At 33.9% G+C, this 19,292-nt stretch overlaps 1 protein-coding gene across 1 annotated transcript in view; it reads right to left on the bottom strand.

Annotated features, from left to right (window-relative positions):
* CCDC141 (coiled-coil domain containing 141) overlaps window positions 1-19,292 on the bottom strand; it is a 353,841-nt gene that overhangs the window by 22,808 nt on the left and 311,741 nt on the right. The window contains 1 exon segment of the mRNA XM_074215601.1: window positions 18,933-19,105. Coding sequence (XP_074071702.1) covers window positions 18,933-19,105 — 173 coding nt within the window.

Below are 19,292 nucleotides of genomic sequence, written 5' to 3'. Positions count from 1 at the left end.
AATCACTTTTCCTCTCTGGCCATTCATTTCCTTATCTGTAAAAGGATCATTGGGCTAGATGACTTTTAAAATTTCCTTTCAGTTTAAATTTGTAATTATTTATCATTAGAAATGGATGAATTGTCTCAAATGTGAAAAAAAATAGGGAGTGATTTTCTTCGGAGTACACTATATTTTAATTCCCAGGATGGTTTTTAAAATTTTACTTTTTTTGGTTCAGATTAGAATATTAAAATCAGTAAAGAAAATGTTGAGGCCTGCAGCTATATTCTTTGGTATAGTGTGCTCCCAGTGAGGACAAACACCATACTAAGGTAGGTTGGTATGCACTCTGTGGTTTATAATCTTAGAAAGCTTCCTGCGGGCAGTAAGGGAGAAATTGATTTGCCCAGTTCAGGTACTTGAACCCAAATCTTCCTGAGATAAAAGCAAGCTGTCTTTTTACCACCCCTTACTCTCCTGCCTTATCATTCTCCCCTCTCCCCCAAATTATCTACTTTGGGTGGTGGTGGTGCTAGAAGGATGAGGTGGGGAAGGTCTTGGTTTGGCAAGATTTCATTCAGGCCCGATTTTAACTTGGGAATTAAAGAAAACTATTTCCTACTTGCAATTATTCTAGGTACAAATGTGAGGAAGAACTTTTGAAAAGCTGACTTTAAGCTCCATATGTCTTTCAGGATGAGAGGCTAAAAACAAAACATTGAAGTTGAACCAAAAAAAACTGTCTGAAAATATAATTTTTGATAGATTGTTTAGAGAGAAGCAAAAGAGAATTTCAAAAATGTTCACAGGAAAATAATTTCATGTTGTTTTATTTTAATAAAGGATGAGATTGAAAAATTCCTAGAAATAAACTGAACTTTTCCTCTAACAGGTATTGTGTAGGAGGAGAGTCATATACTATCCTTATTTAAAGGATAGGTAGCTTTTTGAGCTGACCACCACTAAACTATATCAATATCTCCAGTACAAAATCATTCATGGTCCTTCCTCTCAAAATGTCCCAGCCCCTCCTACTGTACATGTTTAAAGTGAACTATGTCCCAAAGAGATCACAAAAAAGGAGAAAATACTCACGTGTACAAAAATAATTATAGCAACTTGTACTGTAGTGGCAAAGAATTAGAAATTGAGGGAATGATCAATTGGGGAATGGCTGAACAAGTTGTGAAATATAAATGTTATAGAGTTCTGTTGTTCTATAAAAATCATGAGCAGCTGTACTTTAGGAAAACCTAGAAAGACTTGCATGAACTGATGCTGAGTGAACAGAATCGATTAATGTATACATTAACAGAAACTTTGTATGATGATGAATGCAACTCCTCTCAATAGTTCAGTGATCAAGGATAATCCTGAGAGACCTGTTAGGGGAAAGTCTATCTTCATCTAGAGGAAAAAGAAAACTATCAAGTCTGAATGCAGAGCAAAGCCTAGTTCACTTTTTATGTTCACTTTTAAAAAAATATCTCTTGTTTTTTCTTTCTCATAGTTTTGTCCTCTTAGTTCTAATTCCTCTTTCACAATTTGACTAATATGAAAATATATTAAACATGATTGTACATATACAACTTTTTCTAAATATGGGGAGGGAAAGGAAGATGGTAGAAAATGTAGAATTCATAAACCTACAAATGGATGAATATTGAAAATTACCTTTTCCTGTAATTAGAAAAAAACAAAAAAATGAAGTGCTCTATGTCCCAAAAATTCCAGGACATTAATATTTAACCAAGGAGACACTTTCCAAGAGAATTCATGATGTCATTTAACTAGCATTTATTGAAGTCTTACTATATGCAGATTCTATACAAAACACACTTTTCCCCCATTACCCTAAAAGAAAGTTTAAAAACCTTTCATCATCTACTTAGTGGATTATTCTCTCCTATGTTTCAGTTTTCTAATAAACCTGAAGCATCAGGGCTTTAAAACTGAGCATGGAGGACTTTGAGCATCAGACTATCTTAGCATGTGTTTTAGCAAGACATTGTACTTCCTAATTTGAAGTCATATTCTTGTGCTTTCAAGCTGATTTGCATCTTGTCTCAATGACTAAAAGGAATTTTAGAGTCACAGATATAAAGATGATCTGGTTTAACTTTCTTATTTTACAACTGAGGAAATTGAGACCTGGGGATGAAATGCTTCATCTCTCCTATAACATCTTTCATAGCACAGAAATTCTCGTGTCTTTTTCTTTCCTGTTACAAGTCACTTTCTTGCCACCTCAAGTGCCAAATTTCCTTGTCCTTTTGAATATTTTCTCATATTTCCCAATATATTTCCAATATATTGAACTGTGAATGGCAATAAAGTTTCAATGGGATTGCCATAAAAATGATTTATCATTATGGCACAAGCTTATGCAGAGGTCAATCTGTGAGTTGTCTGTCTCCTATGTCGATGGGTTTTCGGTAGTTAATTCTAAGACTGCTGATTGTCTGAATTTCCTAAAATAAACAAGCTAAAAGAAACAAGGGAGGACAACTTCTAGTTGTTATCTTCCAATGCTTGATTATCAAAATTGAAATTGAGAGTTGGAAATACAATTTCATTTCAAGTAGCTGCCTATTGATATATGAGTCTAAAAGTCACACTAGTATCATCCTAATGAGTGATTTCTCAGGATACCACTATTATATTTTTTGACTGCTTAAATCTATGTGGAGACTGGCTTGGCATGGTGTTGATGATGATAATATTTGTCCTTTATTCTCAAAGGAGACCATGACATCAGGGAGGTGATGCCATGACAAGCACATGAATCAGATTTGAGTGAGGGGGTGCTGTGCTAAGTCACCAATCTCACTTCTTCCTCTGGAGTCATCTGGGTTGAGCGGCCAGACATAAATCAGGATGACTGGAGAAAGTCCTGAATGTGAGGCAATCAGGTGAAATTATTTGTCCAAGGTCATACAACTAGTATCATGTGTCTGAGGATAAATTTGAACTCAGATCCTCCTGACTCCAGGACTGGCACTTTGTCCACTGCACCACCTAGCATGGTATAGTGTACAGAGTACTAGACTTAAGGCCTTTGTTAAGGAAGGTTGGATTCTACCTTTGACATAGCTGTGTGTGACCATGGGCAATTCACTTAATTTTTCTGAGCCTCAAAAAACTCAACATCAGATCATAAGGACTATATTGTGTTAGTGCCAGAAGGAACTTTACAAATTATATAGTCCAATTCTCTCGTTTTTATATATGAGGAAACTGAGGCAAAGAGAGATTGAATGATTTGCCCAAGGTCACTTACAAATATTAAATGACAGAAGTGGAATTTGCAGCCAGATCCTGTGATTTCAGTCTCCAGAAGTAACCACGTGGTACAGGAGAGAGACCTAGGTCTACAGTAAGGAAGATAAATTCAAATCCAGTCTTAGAAATTTACTAGCTTAAGCTCTGTCTGCCTCTGTTCTCTCAACTGTAAAATGGGAATAAAAACAACATTCACAGAGTTATTGTGAGGAGCAAATGAACTGTGTAAAGCATATTGATTATACATAGTAGATATTAAATAAATATATTAGTAGATACATAGTAGATATTAAATAAATGCTTTTTCTTCCTTCCTATAAAAGATGGATTTGTCAATGTCAAAAAAAACCTGTTTTTGCCCAACTTCAAGGACTTCCCATGTCAATGACACCACAGATCACTGATGAAAAATTGACATTTTGGTAAAATATATAATGCTTTGACCTGTATCTTAATGATAGCTCACCATTCCCATTATGTCTATAAAAACAAAAAAAGACAAAAGACAAGAAAAGACAAGAAAACAAAGTCAAGAATAGTATGCTTGCGGAGAAATCAGTGTTTAATCATCTTAATGAACATTATATAAAGAGCTTCATTAAATTCTCAAATAGAAACATGACACCTCCTCCTCCCTGCCCAACTCTTCTCCCTAGAGGGAAAAAAAGGTCATTTATATCTTCATTAAAAACTAGGTAGAAAAAGCTAGCATTTGCTAAATAAAATACTAATTACAACTAACCTAAGTTCCCTCTTCCATAAAAATGTAGTCAATGACACTAATCTCATCCCTTTTTTTCCTAAAATGGTAGTTCAGTAGGAAGACTAAAGTTCCCTATCTCATTAAGAAGGCCAGATTTATCATTGTACAAAAGAAGTGACAATTTGACAATTATTGGTTTGGCAAATGATCAGTGTATTCATCCAAATCAGAATTCAAATTCTAAATTAATTCAAATTCTAAACTAATCTAAAAATTCCTTTTTTTGCTTGAATCATACAATTTATCTCCAATTAAGTACTTGATTGTTGTCAAATTAATATTTTGTATTATGTATGTTAGTGTAATATGACAATGATTATTACATGATTGACAAAGTTGTGGGTTTCCTAGGTGACAGCTAAAGAGATTAATAATACTCAGATTCTAATAATTAATCACAGGTTGCCAAGTGAAGGGGAAGGCATTTTGTTTCAAAGTTTTAATGAAGACTGAGGTCCTTTTGTCATTATGGAGGCACAGTAATTCTGGAGAAAGTAAGCTGATTCTGGTGTTAGAGAATATAGGTTCAAAATCTGCCCTATCTGCAAGACCTTGAGCATATCATTTGACCTCTAATGCACCTGCCTCTTTAGCATCTTGAAATTCTCCCTTTCCTTATTCTGTAATTCGGTCCTTCCCTGTATTTTTTTCTCTAACCAGTCCTTTTTGGTCTCTTGCTGAAAGCAGCAGGGCACAATGGACAAAGTTCTGGATTTAGAAGTAGAAGATCAGAGTTCAAACACTACCCTTATCACTTACTGTTACCTTTATTAGCAAACTCTCTGGGCCTCAATTTCTTGAAAAGAGAGGACTGGATCTCTGAGGTCCTTTCCATTCTTCATCTATAATCCTACAAGTTTCTTTCAACCATCTACTCATAAGTGGTAGTATCTGCAAATAAATCTTAGCCTTCTAGAGGTAATGAAAATGCCATTCCTGAAATGCTGGCTGCTAGGTGGTACAGTGAATAGAGCACTGACTTTAGAATCAGGAAAGCATGTGTTCAAATCTGGCTTCAGACACTTTTTAGCTGTGCATTGATGAGGCACTGTGGTGTCTCACTGATATGGGAGAAAGAGAAAGCAATATATGACCAGAAGACTCCCACAATAGCCAGAACATTTCCATTAGTTCTGTTTCCCATCAACCAGGCTATGGAATAGAACAATTCTGGTAAATGAGAATGCCTTGCTCAGCACACCCCTCACTATAGTAAACATAATTATGCAAATCACACCATCAATCACTTGGTTTGTTGGTGCTCTTTGATACCAAAGGACTAGTAATAGTTGTGTGATCCTAGAAATTCATTTTACTATGTTTGTCTCAAATAACTTAGAGCAGGAAATGGCAAACCACTCTAGTATCTTTGTCAAGAAAAACCAAATGGAATCATGAAGAATCAGACATGACTGAATAATACTAAAGCTGAAATTCTAAGTTTTCCCTTTATTTCCTCTGACATATGCTGTCTGGCTGACCCTGGGGAAAATCACTAAACCTCTCAGGGTCTTTGGCAATTCTGTTAAACTCTAAGTTGTAGATATGATATCTATAATGAGAAGAATTTTCCTTACTAGGAAATTCCCTAGATCAATGGAATCAAAGGTCTAGTCCAAAATAATAATAATAATAGACAAACTAGATTAACATTCATTTCTATTAAATAATTTTTCTTAATGACCTGCTGTGTCCTAGAAGCAGGAAAATGTAATTTTATGAGGGGGGAAAAACCCAGCCCCCATGGAAATCAATTCAGAAAGAAGACACTATAATTAATGCCAAAACCTTCTTACAAAAGGTGGGATTTTAGTTGAGACTTGCAGATTGGGAGGGTCTAACCATAGACCAGCCTCTGAAGAGAAGTCTGACTAAATTCATAGACTCTTCACTTCACCTCCCTGGGTTTTAGGTTTGGACCAAATGTTTTTTGAGATCCTTCTGAGACCTAGAACTATGATCTTAAGAATCTATGGTGACCACAAGTCTGTCTACTCTGTCATGAATTGTTTTTGGTTAAAGTAATCTGTTAAGTTATTTGCTAAGGTATGGAACAGGGTTCATTCTGCCTTGGTAAAGTTTAGACTCACACAGATAAAATTGTGAAGTTTTTAAATGCTGAAGTAAGATTATCTACAGGACTGAAGGGGAAACATTACTTATCTCCTGCCAGAGAGGTGATAGATTTAAAAGACCTAATGATAAATACATTTTTGAATATCACTGAGGCAGGAATTTGTTCTGCTGGATTACATGTGTTTGTTACATCTTTTCATTATTCAACAGAGGAGGGTGGGGACAATGGGAGGGAGGGATGATAAATGTTACTGTATGCAAATGCATATATGTTCTTGAATAAGATGAAAAAGAAAGGAGAAGTAGAAGTGGAAATAAGTAATTGATGTTTGTTGAAGTGAATCATTATAAAGACTGCAAATTTGGTCATCATCAAAATATATATTTTTCCATTTGCATTTTCAAATCAATAAAAAAAGCACAAATCAGCCTTGTCAGAGAACAGTTTCCTTGTTCAATAATTAGAAAGGGATAGAAATCATACCATATAACTCCAGAAACCCACATGAAATAACCAATTAAAATTAGCTATGTTTTTTACTAATTGACATTTACAGTGATTAATAAAAAAACTTCCAATTTTTTTCTGTCTAATTTTTAAGAATATAACAGGGAAGATTTTGTAACTCCAAAAAACAACACTATATATCTCATCTGTCTTGGGCAATATATGCATTGCCCTCTCTCTGAATCCCTTGCCATTTCTTCACACCAAGATGGTGGGGGAGGCAGATCTTGTTCTGATGGTGTTATTTTTGCTTCTCCTTCATAAATGTCATGTACATTTGAGGGACTTCAGTTTCAATTCCAGTGGATTTTCCCAACACAGTTTGGTTAGCCTGAATACTTTTCCTGACTGTGAATTTGCCTAATTGCTTATGTAATATCTAAACAATCACTATTTGTTAACTGAAATGGTCACAGTTGCCTCTTCCTTTCTCCATAACTCCCATTCAAGCAAATGGCATGATGAGAAAGACTAGGAGAAATTAGTTCAACAACTAGAAAGAGATTCCCTTTTATGGAGAAAGTATGTATCATAATGAGCAGCCAGTTCATTAGGCTTTAGAAATGCAATTGCAGTTTGTTTTGATGACCCTGGCCTTCTATGGAATTTGCTACTACTTCTGCTATGGGGCATTAAGTAGGAGCATGATTTCTATCAAACATCAGCCATCATAATGATTTTTCCAATTTTTCCTCTTTATTTGAAACCATTAAGAACATTTGCAAAGTAATATTCATACAAGAGTAAGCATACTCTAGCTGCAAAGGGATGAAAGATGTCTGGGGCAAATTTATTATTTTTATGGGAATATAAAGTTTAATAGCAAGCTTGGAAGAACTCTAAATTGTATTCAAATCTTGTCCCTTCTAGCTCCTTCCCCACTATTTCTAAATATACTTACATATTCCCTATCTTCAAATAACAACAAAACGGGCATCTTTTCCTTGATCCTGGCATCTCAAGTTATGATTCTATTTTTTCTTCTTCCCTTCATTACTAAATTTTTAAAATAATTTATAGTTTAGAAAAGAGTAGACTTTTTGTCTCTAGTTCCTAATCCTCATTTAATTCCTAGATTCTGTAATCTAGCTACTACTCTCCATCACCCTAGAATCTGCCCTTCCCAGGATTGTGAATGCGTTCCTAATTGCCAAATCCAGAGGCCTTTTTATTCTCATCTTCCTTGTCACAGTTCTGGCACTTACTAGTCATATACTTCTGGGCAAATCACTTAAGAACAATGAGCCTCAGTTTGCTCACCTATAAAATTGGTTCTAAAAGATACCACCTATTCTACAGTATTGGTATTTGATTAAATGAGCAAACATTGTAAACCTTAAAGCACCATGTAAACAGGAGTTATTATTACCTGATATTATACTTGTATACATAACTAACCTCCACTTTTAGACTGTAAGCACCTTGAGATCAGGTTATTTTTCATGCCTGTCTTATCAGTGCTTAAGACAGAGGTTTGTACATAATAAGTTCTTGGTAAATATACATTGAAAAGAATCAGGAGACAGGATACAAATTTGTCCATCAGACTATATAATTTTCCATTGATACTTTCAAAACAATAAACAAACAAATCATTCTTGTTTCTAGAGTAACTTAATTACCAAGTATTTTAGAAAGGGCTAGAAATCATGCTATCTTTATGGATCCAGAAATACACATGAAATAACCATTAAAATTAACTGATGGTTTCCACTTAAGTGACATTCAAGGTGTTTTACCACCTCCCCTCTACCCCTTAATGTCTTGAATTTCCTTTAAAAAAGGATATGAATAGCCTTCTATTTACCCTGGTACTTGTTTTTCCCATCTTAATGAACTCTTTCTCTCATTTTGGAAAAGTTCTTTCATATGTACTAGTTTATAATGAGGTACCTGAAGGAAAGTAATTTGGCATCCAGTCTCTTGTAGTCTCACAGGCAGAGACTACACTTAAGTGAGACTACACTCACTTAAGTAGAGTGAGGATTTCTTTCCATAAGTCTACAATTAGTTATTCAAGGTCCAGCACAAATTTCAAGGGAGTGTTTCACAAGAAAGGGTGTTTATGCTATTTGTGTGAATATGTGCATGCCTCCTCATTCACACACTTGTAAAAATAATTTTCCTAAAATTTTCCTAAAGTTTCTTAAAGTCTTGCCATGCTTACTGTCTTACCCTTTCTCAAGGCCCTTTGCTCAATAAATTCCAGTACTTCCTTATTACCTGCAGAATCTAATATAAAGCACTCTGGCATTTGAGACTCTTCCCCCACTTGACCTCTTTCTTTGGACTCTTCTCACACTATTAACTCCAAGCAGTACAGTAGTCTATGTTCTTCACTTATCCCCCCATTTCTGTGCCTCTTGCTATTTGCTGGGCCAATGGGGATCATACCTGCCACTTGACATCACTGGTTCTCTCAATACTCAGCTCATGTGCCACCTCCTGAAGGAGGTCTTCCAGGTTTTCCTCTGCACCTGAGCCTTCCCCTCTAGGTTGACATTTTTTTTTACTCTCTATCTATATTGCATCTAAAGTCATGGAATAGGTTGCTATTTATTACTTTGTTGTTTGTACCATGACTGTATACTCCTAAAAATCAGGATTGATATATAATACATGTCTGTTGATTGTATTCTATATAGCTGTCCATATAAGAGATATATATGGATATGTACAAATATTTGGGTACTATATATGTGGGTTTATGTATACATGTATGAACATGTGTGTATGTGTGGGTATAAATAAATATGGGTGTGTTATAGATAAATAGATATACATATGTATGTATGTATATGTCCATTTACACATATATTTAAATCTGACTTTATATGTATCTATAAATATATATATATATATATATATATATATATAACTTTATATATATACATCTATGCCCATGGCTAGATACATAGATATCTACTCTTCTCTATATCTATATATATTTAACTCTCTCTCTACATATATATATATATATATATATATATACACATATATTTAATGTACATTTATACATTTAAAAATACATCAGTATATGTATCTAAAATTTCATAAATGGAGACATCCACTCCTACAAATATAAATGCAATTGCATAGATAGCTTGTAAAAGTTTTTTTCAGTATTTGCATGGTATTACATTATGATATATTCTTATGTTGTATAATAATCATGTGGTCAATTCTGATTTCCTGTATTTTTGGTATCTAAAACTACTCACTTTGTCAGATGAAACTTGCCCTACAATTCATTGGGGGTTTTGTACAACAGGGTTCCAGGTGTAGCATCTCAGGGCAAAGAAAGATGTGAGAGGAATATTCCTTGAACTTTTCCTTAGCATGCAAACCTCATATCAATATGCCATGAAGTCTGTGCTGTAGTTCACTGATTCCAAAAGAAATTACCATGGATTTCTTAGACCCAAATGTACAAAATTCTCCTTCTTTTCACTTTCTTGAATTTGTTTAGCTGTAAAAATGAGCATGATTTTTGAGTGTACTGCTTGTGAATCCAATTTAAAGTTCAGGAAAGGATCTTTTCCATAACCCCACTGAAGACATTTATTAAAAAGTTTTTTGGTGAAGGCAAATTCAACACAAGTATAGTCAGGCATCTCAGTTGTCTTTTGTTTTAATCCTGCATAAGGGAAAATGCCAGTCTTGCATTGAGTAAATGAATGTTGATAGCAAGTTACCAAAATTGACAGTTGAGAACACATATAATGAAATGGAAGAAAGCATGTTTAATTTAAAATACAGGCACTGTTAATTTCATTGGAATAGGCATGAATAAAGAAAACATGGGTGCCAAAGTGACTGCTCATATTTTATCTTTTAATTAAAAAACAGACCAGGATATTTAACTTTTTAAGACCAAGTATTTCTCTAAAGTTGGATGAGGCTGAGTTATTTTGGCCTCAGAGTTCACAGAAATAATATTAACAACATGAACACAATACTAGCTGGAAGGAAACTGCTCACCAATGGGAGGTAAATTAATTCTTCCAGGGCAGCAAAGCACTATTTGACAAATTGTTCCTCCTTGGATTATACTTTGGGAAAGTAAAAGGACTTATTTTTTTCCCCTAAAATTATTTCATTATTTAAGTAAAATTTCTTTTAAAGAATTTTATACTTGTTATAATGCCTAATTTTTCTTTGGTATTCAGTAGGAAGTACTCATATTTGTTATAAGCACTATATTAAAAAGGCAGGTAGGTGACACAGTAGATAGAGAGCCAGGATTAGACTAAGGAAAATTCATCTTCCTGAGTTCAAATCTGGTCTCAGATACATCCTAGCTGGGTGATTCATGTCAAGTTATTTAACTCTATTTGCCCCAGTTTCCTTATCTATAAAATGAACTGGAAAAGAAAATGACAAACCAGCCCAGTGTCTTTGCCAAGAAAACCCCAAATGAGGTTATAGTCAGACATAACTGAAAAACACCACAAATTTATATAAAAAGATCTTCATTGTATTTTATTCTTACATGTATTTATTCTCAAAACTGGGTTACCCATCTTGGGAATGTAGTTGCAAGAAAAAAGTGAATAATTGCACATTCATGATGCTGAGTAACCATTCCATCAGAACATCAAGAAAGAGAAAAATCAGAATTAAGCCTATGCAGTTTTACCTCATTTCTCCTTGGATTACTCCTTGAGACATCCCTATACTTAAGTAGCCAGTCTTCTCTATCAACACTCAAGTGGTCAGGTTTGTCATTTATTGAAAATATGAAGGTCACCTCATATAAGCTATTTAACAGAGAGTAATCTTCATCCCAACTGGTCTCTATCAATTGAATAAACATTTATTAAGTACCTGGTGTATACAAGGCAGAATTGCCTTTGACAAGTTGTAGACTACTTATTTTTAGGATTTTTTTTAAGGCAATGGGGTTAAATAGCTTGCCCAAGGCCACACAGCTAGATAATTATTAGGTTTCTGAGGTTGGATTTGAACTCAGGTACTCCTGACTTCCAGGGCTGGTGTTCTAGCCACTATGCCACCTAGCCACCCCCTGTAGACTACTTTTAAATGATTGCTTTCTTCTCCCTGAAATAGAGGTAAATTTTCTTTAAAATAGAATTTTTTTCTGGTGATATTATATATTTCATGTCACAGAACACTGTAACCTCTGAATAATTGAAACTGAGGATCAACCAAAGGGCATTGTTAATTCACATGGCCAATCTGAAACATATTATGAACAGAAAATTATGATTAAAAAATCAAGGATTTGTTTCATGAAATTCATGATTAATGAAAGATAGGTTTGTCAAGTAGAGAGAACAAGAATCCATCATTGGCTAACTAACCTGTGTGTTCTATTAGTGAAAAGTCATTAATTAGTACATTTGGTGACAAACCTATGAAAGGACATGTATGAAAATGTCAGGACAGATATATGGATATAGATATATACACACCCATACATATGTATGCACATATATGATGGCATACTATCTTTATCAAAGAGGGAATACTAGCATTAATGAGATTACATTCCATTTGAATATCTGAGAGAGAGTTTGTGTTGTCATTGTCCCTGGCACTGGGGGTACAATGAGTTTTGGTTTGTTTTTCAAATGACATAGCTCTTCATGCTCTACTAAAGTGGAATGGTGGTGGTGTTATGGGAGTAAAGTGATAATATATGATTGAGTACAGTGAGGTCCAACAATCGAAACAAAATGCTTTAGAAAAATCTGAGGAGGAAGAAGACACTTTTAGCTAATGAGATCAGGAATGCTACATATAAGAATTAGCATCTCATTCAGCTGATCCCTGAAAAAATAAGGTTTGTGAAAGATTGAGAGAAGAAAAAGCATCCAAGACATGGGAATGACATGTACAGGGGCAGGTGATGCTCTGTCAGCCCTAGGGAATAATCTAGTTTGAATGTGTTTTGTTTGTTCCAAAATAATACACAAGAAGGGAGAGTTATCTAATAATAATCTATTGCTCTGTAAGAATTAATTCAGGAAGGTTGGAAAGGTAAATTGGAGTCGAATCCAGAAGGCTAATTTTAATCAAGATGCAATAGAGCCCCTTGAAGTTGTTCTTTTTTTAACATTGGCATGACATGGTTAGACTAGTGATTTAGGAAGATTATTTTGGCATCAGTGGAGAGGTTGAACTGGGCATGGGGGAAGGAAGGGGATATAGACACTGAACACAGGAAGAACAATTTGGAGGGCAAAAAGTAAATCAGGCAAGTTGTGATGAGGCCTGAACTATGGTGATGGGTGATCTTAGAGAGAAGGGGAATAGATGCAAGAGAAATCCCAAAGGCAGAACTGACAGAATTTGGCAATTGGCTAGTTGAGGGGTGAAAGAAAGGAAGGCAATAAAGATTAAAGGATCATAGAATCAAGACTGGGAAAGCCTTGGATACCAACAAACCCAATTCTTCCCCACCTACCCCAGATCACCATTTTCCTCCTTCAAGTCACATTCAATACTTTTTCTTACTTTTCAATTCACTAAATAGTTGTTATACTGAATTGGATGTTAATGGATATATGATTTCTCAACAGCTATTTTTTTTTGCTGGTGATCTCAAATAAGGAGATTGATTTATAGATAACTATTTTTCTCCTGCTATCATCAAATACTAATTTTTTTTTACTTTTTCTGTCATAAGAGTTTAGAAAAATCTCAAAATGTTATGATAGATGAGAGATAAAAAATTGAAGAATATTAAAAGCTAATAATTCATTGCATTAAATATTTTGTTTAATGCTTCACTTTATAATAAGAATTATAATTCACATTTAAATACAGCTTCAGGTTTTCAGGGTATTTATTTACTCATTTGACCTTAAGTAATAAAAAATTTAATTCTATTTTTATAATCACCAGGATAAAAATTTCAATTATTTCAACAAAAAGGAAAAGGAGGGGAAAATACAGAGTATCTTGACTTTATCAAAACAATAAGGACTAGAGACATGGGGAAGGCTCACTCATATTTTCATCTTTCTGATTTTTTTTATCCATCAGAGATATTTTACATACATATATCAGAGGATCATAGATCTTAGAGGCCATCTCTTCCATTTCTTTCATTTTTATAGATGAGAATATTGAGATCCAGAGATAGTATGTGACTTGCCCAGGGTCAAAAGCAACAGAGGTGGAATGTGAACCAAAAGTCATCTGACTTCACACCATAATACCAATCTATCTCATTCCATGGATATAACCCTAGCATACAGAAAGTCAGGAAATGGTCAAATTAGCTGCTATGTATTTTTTGTTTTGTTTTTGTTTGGGTTTCAGGTAGAATTCACATATAGTTGATTAAATTTCAATCTCATCACATGTGATGAAAGCAGAGAAAATGAATTGTTATTGAATTAAGCAGGACACTGTTTTACTTAGTGAATGCAAATGTGGAGGCTCTCTGATGTGGCTATGCACTCTGCTGATTACAAAAGGGAAACAGGTCGTCCTGCCTTTGCATCGACAGAAACCATACCAAAGCACATTGGGAGAGAATCTGTTTTGTTTCAACTCACTTATTTGATACTATAAGATTGAAAATACTGACTGTACATATGACAGAAATGTGAAAAAGCACAGGTGACAATTTTCTAAGAAAGAATTCTCATGAGTAAAGGAAAGCAGAAAAGTGAATGGAATACAACCAAATTTCTCCTTCCCTGTTTAGAATTAAAATAATCCAAATTCTAAGATATTTTATTTCACTACAAACCATGATTTAAAAGAAACATTTAAAATATAAAATTGATTGCCTCCAGAACTTTTAAACTCTCTAAATCAATGTTAATATGTCATACATAGCTATCTCTCTAGAAAATTAAAAAACAAAACAAAATAAACATTGTCTGGAGTGGCAATTTGGTCCTGGTCATCAGTAGTGGAAGACATCAGCACAGATAAATGTTCAGAGAGCCTTCTCCAGGCACCTTTGTAATATTTCTGGGAACCTAGATTTAGTAATATGGCAAAATGGATTACATTTCCTTCCTATTACTGAAAGTCTTTGGGGGGGGTATGAAGCCTGGTGCAAGGAAATGCAAAGTAGTACCACCTTACCACTTTGTAAATAGGATATTGATGATAGAATTACCATTTCACAAATTAGGGTTGTTACCTTGAATATCAGCCAAGAGTTTTAGGGCAATTTATCTAGTATTAAACAAATACATTAGCAACCCAAAATATTACTCTTTGAGGAATAATCTACCTCTTCTACCTACATTCCTTTACCCTTCTATGTTATCAAAGAACAGAGAAATGAAAGACTATTGAGAGATAACCAATTCCCGATATCCTCATTATAGATAAAGAAACTGAGATCCCAGGATGGAAAGACTTATCCAAAGCAGATGTAGAATATGAATCAAGACACTTCTCACTTCTCTTATATATTCTATGTATGTTTATGGGGCAGCTAGGTGGTACAGTGGATAGTGCACTGGCCCTGGAGTCAGGAGTACCTGAGTTAAAATCTGACCTCAGACATTTAATAATTACCTAGCTGTATGGCCTTGGGCAAACCACTTAACCCCATTGACTTGCAAAAAACTAAAAAAAATGAAAAAAAATTGAGCCATGATTATGCATTATTTGCAACAATCAAATTAAATTGTGATGGAATAAGAGGAATTAGAGCCAGATCGGTTATTATCTGGGTTGAATCTCCTCATTTTTTATAGATGAAGAGCATGAAACCCACAAAGGACAAGTTCTTTGTTCAAGGTCACACAGGGTTGGGATTTGAATCCTGGCCACATCCAAGGCTCTAGCTACAGTAACAACTTCTTCCTAAGAAGCTTGCATTTTATATCAAGGAGTCAAGCTTAGTTATCAAACTTCGAAACTGAAGAGGGCCTCAGATATAATCTCATCCAGTCCACACAAAAGTCCCCTCTACAATATAACTAAAAAAAAAAACAATCATCAAACTTTAACTTGAACTACCCCATTAGGAAATTTTTGCTTGAATTGGGTTTGACATAAATCAACCTATATCTATGATCAAGGTATAGAGAATTATGAAGACAAAAATAACATTTCACTTTGGGGATTATAATTTAAATAAAAAGCTCATTGACACACTTGCCAATTTTTCTTTCTTATTTTTCCTATTAATATCTATTCTCATATTCTTTAGTACTTAAACTAGAATCTGTTAGGTGGCATATTGGATGGAGTATTAGACCTGGTTTTAGGAGGGACTAGGTGCAAATCTGACCTCAGACATTTATTGGTATGTGATACTAGACAAATCACTTCATTGTTATATGCTTTAACTTCCAATTTGTAAAAAAAAAAAGATCAGTGCTGTTCAGGACTGTTGTGACAATCAAATGATATTTGATCGAACAATATTTGTAAAGTGCTGCACAGGCCTTAAATTATTTTATAAATGCTAACTATTTTAATCTCTACCCATACTAAACCTTAAGTATCATGTATTAATTTTAATCAAAAATTTTGGCTAATACATATGCACTCTGTATTTTTAAGTCTCTGAGAGTGTATTTATGTGATAGCTAAAGATTGAGTATGAACTAATAGATCAAGTAGTAAATTAATGAATTGTGCTTCAGATTATATTTTATTTCCCAAGGGCAATGGTTTGTTTGATTTTTAACTTGATATCTTCCCTTAGGAGAAAAAAATATGGGCCCATAATTATTTTTTGGCATAAAAGCAAAGATTTGTAAAATTTGAACATGTTTATGGTAATAAAACTTTTGTTTTCATTCTTTAAGAGCAGTAATCAAGGCAAAAAGACTTGCTAGACAAATCCCTTGAGAAAGACAAATGGAAATCCAATTCATGAACTGCTAAGAATTCTTTGCTTTGGGCTTTAGCTTCCTCAGAGACCCATGTGTATACCTGAAACTCTGGGGATAGAATGGTATCACTAAGGCAATAAATATTCCATAGGATATTGTCTTAGGCTTCTACTATGTTTCCCCAAATTTGGGGATAGAATTTGCAGGAAAGAAAAATTATTTTAATCTAGAAGTCAATAAATCATTTTTATTCTGCTCTATGTGTCAGACCTTTGGATGAAACACAGGAACATTTTAATGACAAGTTAAATATATGATTATTTAAATATTTTAATTAATTATAGCCCCTCACTAACACCATTCATTTTTTGCCTTTGTCAAAAATTTATAATGAATTATTCTTTTAATGAATGATTTTTCTTTGACAGATTATACTTATAATCTTTATCTGATCTCTTAAAAAACAAAACCAATAATATCCTCTTTTTTCTGAATTGTGATTAGACTTTGACTTTAAAAAGATCAAGCAGATTCCTTGTGATTATAATGATTTTTATAGGAAAAGAATGGTCTATCTAAAGATTAGTTTCTTTCCCTACAATATGCACTATTTTTCCTTAAGTCTCTTTATCTCAGTTTTAGGAAAATGGAAAAAATGATTGGGACAATGAAGAGTGAAATTAGTGTAACAATACTGTTCTAAGAACAACTTTGAATGGTTCAGTCATTTTAAGTATTATAAATACAAATTAACTACAAAAAAAACCTATGAAGGAAGATGCTATTCATATCCAGAGAAAGAAGTGCTAAATATGCACATACATATAGTATAGCTTACATACATACACACATGTATGTATGTATGTATGTATGTGTATATATGTGTATGTGTCAGGGTGGGGAGAGAGGGAGAAAAATAAAACTTAGAAGAAAGCATAGAAAAGCAGGGTAGTTATGAAATGATGTGTCTAGTGTTTATTAGATGGTTTTTCAAAAAGTAAACTATGAAATGGAAATTCATGATTTTATATTGAATTCTCTTTTTATGTTTTGCTATGTACATGGAAAAGTTTCTTTTTCTCTTTTTGTATTTAACTTCAAAACTTTTTTTTAATTTAAAATATTTTATCTCTTTGAAAAAGATTTAGAGTTAGGAATTTAAAAAAATACATTTAAGCTCCAACTTGAGAAGTATCATTGGTCCTTTTTTAGTGGACTCTTGGAGTCCTACATAGAATCACAGATTTAGATCTGTGAAGGGATCTTAATTGGATATCTAGTGCAATCCCTTTAATCTTATGTATGAGGAAATGAAGTTCAGGGAAGGTGTCCAAGATCACATAGATAGTATGCATTAGAGGCTAGATTTGAACTTAGGATCTCTAACTCCAGAGTCAATAAACTTTTTATTCTACTATACTGCACATAAAGTATCTCTTTAATTAAATATGTCAGAATAACTAGGCATTTAAATGAGAGGATGGTCAGAGATATGATGGACAAGACTCACATGAATATAACATTAGATTTCACAGGCACAAAACTTTAACAAATATCCTAATTATCATTATCACTACTGACATGCTGTCTTTTATTTCCCACATCCTAATAAGGCACTAAATGAAATTTCTCATCTCCCTAAGAGGTAGATAATGAGATCCATTTTACAGATGGGAAGCTAATAATAGGCTGAAGTTAATCAACAGTAGAGCCAAGATCAGCTTTCAGGAAATTGTGACTATGTTGTGTCCTTGGTCCATTCATTGATAATATATTGATTTAAAAGCATAACTTGTGTTTTATCTTATAGTGCTAACTTAAGCTCCAAACCTGGTAGATGCTTAGGTCCCATGAAATCAGATCAGACACAGCAAGAGAAATTTATAATGTTTCCAATAACCATTAGATTACTAAGTAACATAACTCAAGTTAAAACCAAGATCAAGAAATAAATATTGATATCAGTGTGATAATGAAATGGACTCAGACTATTGATTTCTGAAAGAAAACAGAGAAAACTCTAAAAAGAGATGTTAATTGTATACAATAAATAAGTGATCAAAAATAAATTGAATTTCAAACTTAACAAATATCCATATGTTGATCTGGGTTTTCCACCTGTGTGCAACCTAAATTCCCTCTAGGAAGTAATAAACATGATATAATTTGACTTTATTACATCGAAGACATCTCTTTCTAGCTTTCTAGAGCACAAAATATATCTATATTTGATGCAAATAATTTACCAAGATCATCAAATCAACATTGAAAACAAAAAAAAGAAAAAAGAAAACATCTTATGTAGCTGTGGCATTAACCAAACAAGTAATACGTCCAAAGTGAAGGAGGATAAGCAGATGGGGGCCCATGGTGGGGGAGGTGCAGCAGAGAAACACTGTCCTTTCAGCTTGTGACAATGACATCCAGTGGGGTCAATATTCTAGTTACTAGGTGAGTAGCCAATACATTAGTGAAACACTAATATAGATGACACACAGCGTTATCCAGTCTATTCTCGTGATTGGTGGCCTGATGTTACCTGTCACGAAGAGGATGGCACTGGAAGAGAGAGTGCCACTAGTATTTTGGGCCCGAGCAACATAGAGGCCCGCATCTGTCTCACACACCTTCTCAATGAAGACAGTGTGCTTTGTCTCCTTGTGTAAAACCTTTAAGTGCCCATCTGCTGTCAATTTCTGGCCCTTCTTGTACCTGAAGTAGAGAGTCAGTTTTTAAAGTCAGAATTGGTTTTTTTTTTTAATCAACACAATTTCCCAAGATAAATCACCTATGTAATTCTTAATAATAGACCCAACTTAGTTTTTAATCAATTAATATAGGTATCTATTAATTAGGCTTGTCTGCTTATCATGATAAACTACAAATTCCATATTAGAAA

The sequence above is a fragment of the Macrotis lagotis genome, chromosome 1 (genome assembly GCF_037893015.1).
Source record: "Macrotis lagotis isolate mMagLag1 chromosome 1, bilby.v1.9.chrom.fasta, whole genome shotgun sequence".
In the NCBI taxonomy this organism is placed as follows: Eukaryota; Metazoa; Chordata; class Mammalia; order Peramelemorphia; family Peramelidae; genus Macrotis; species Macrotis lagotis.
This window is presented reverse-complemented; position numbering and strand designations above follow the sequence as displayed.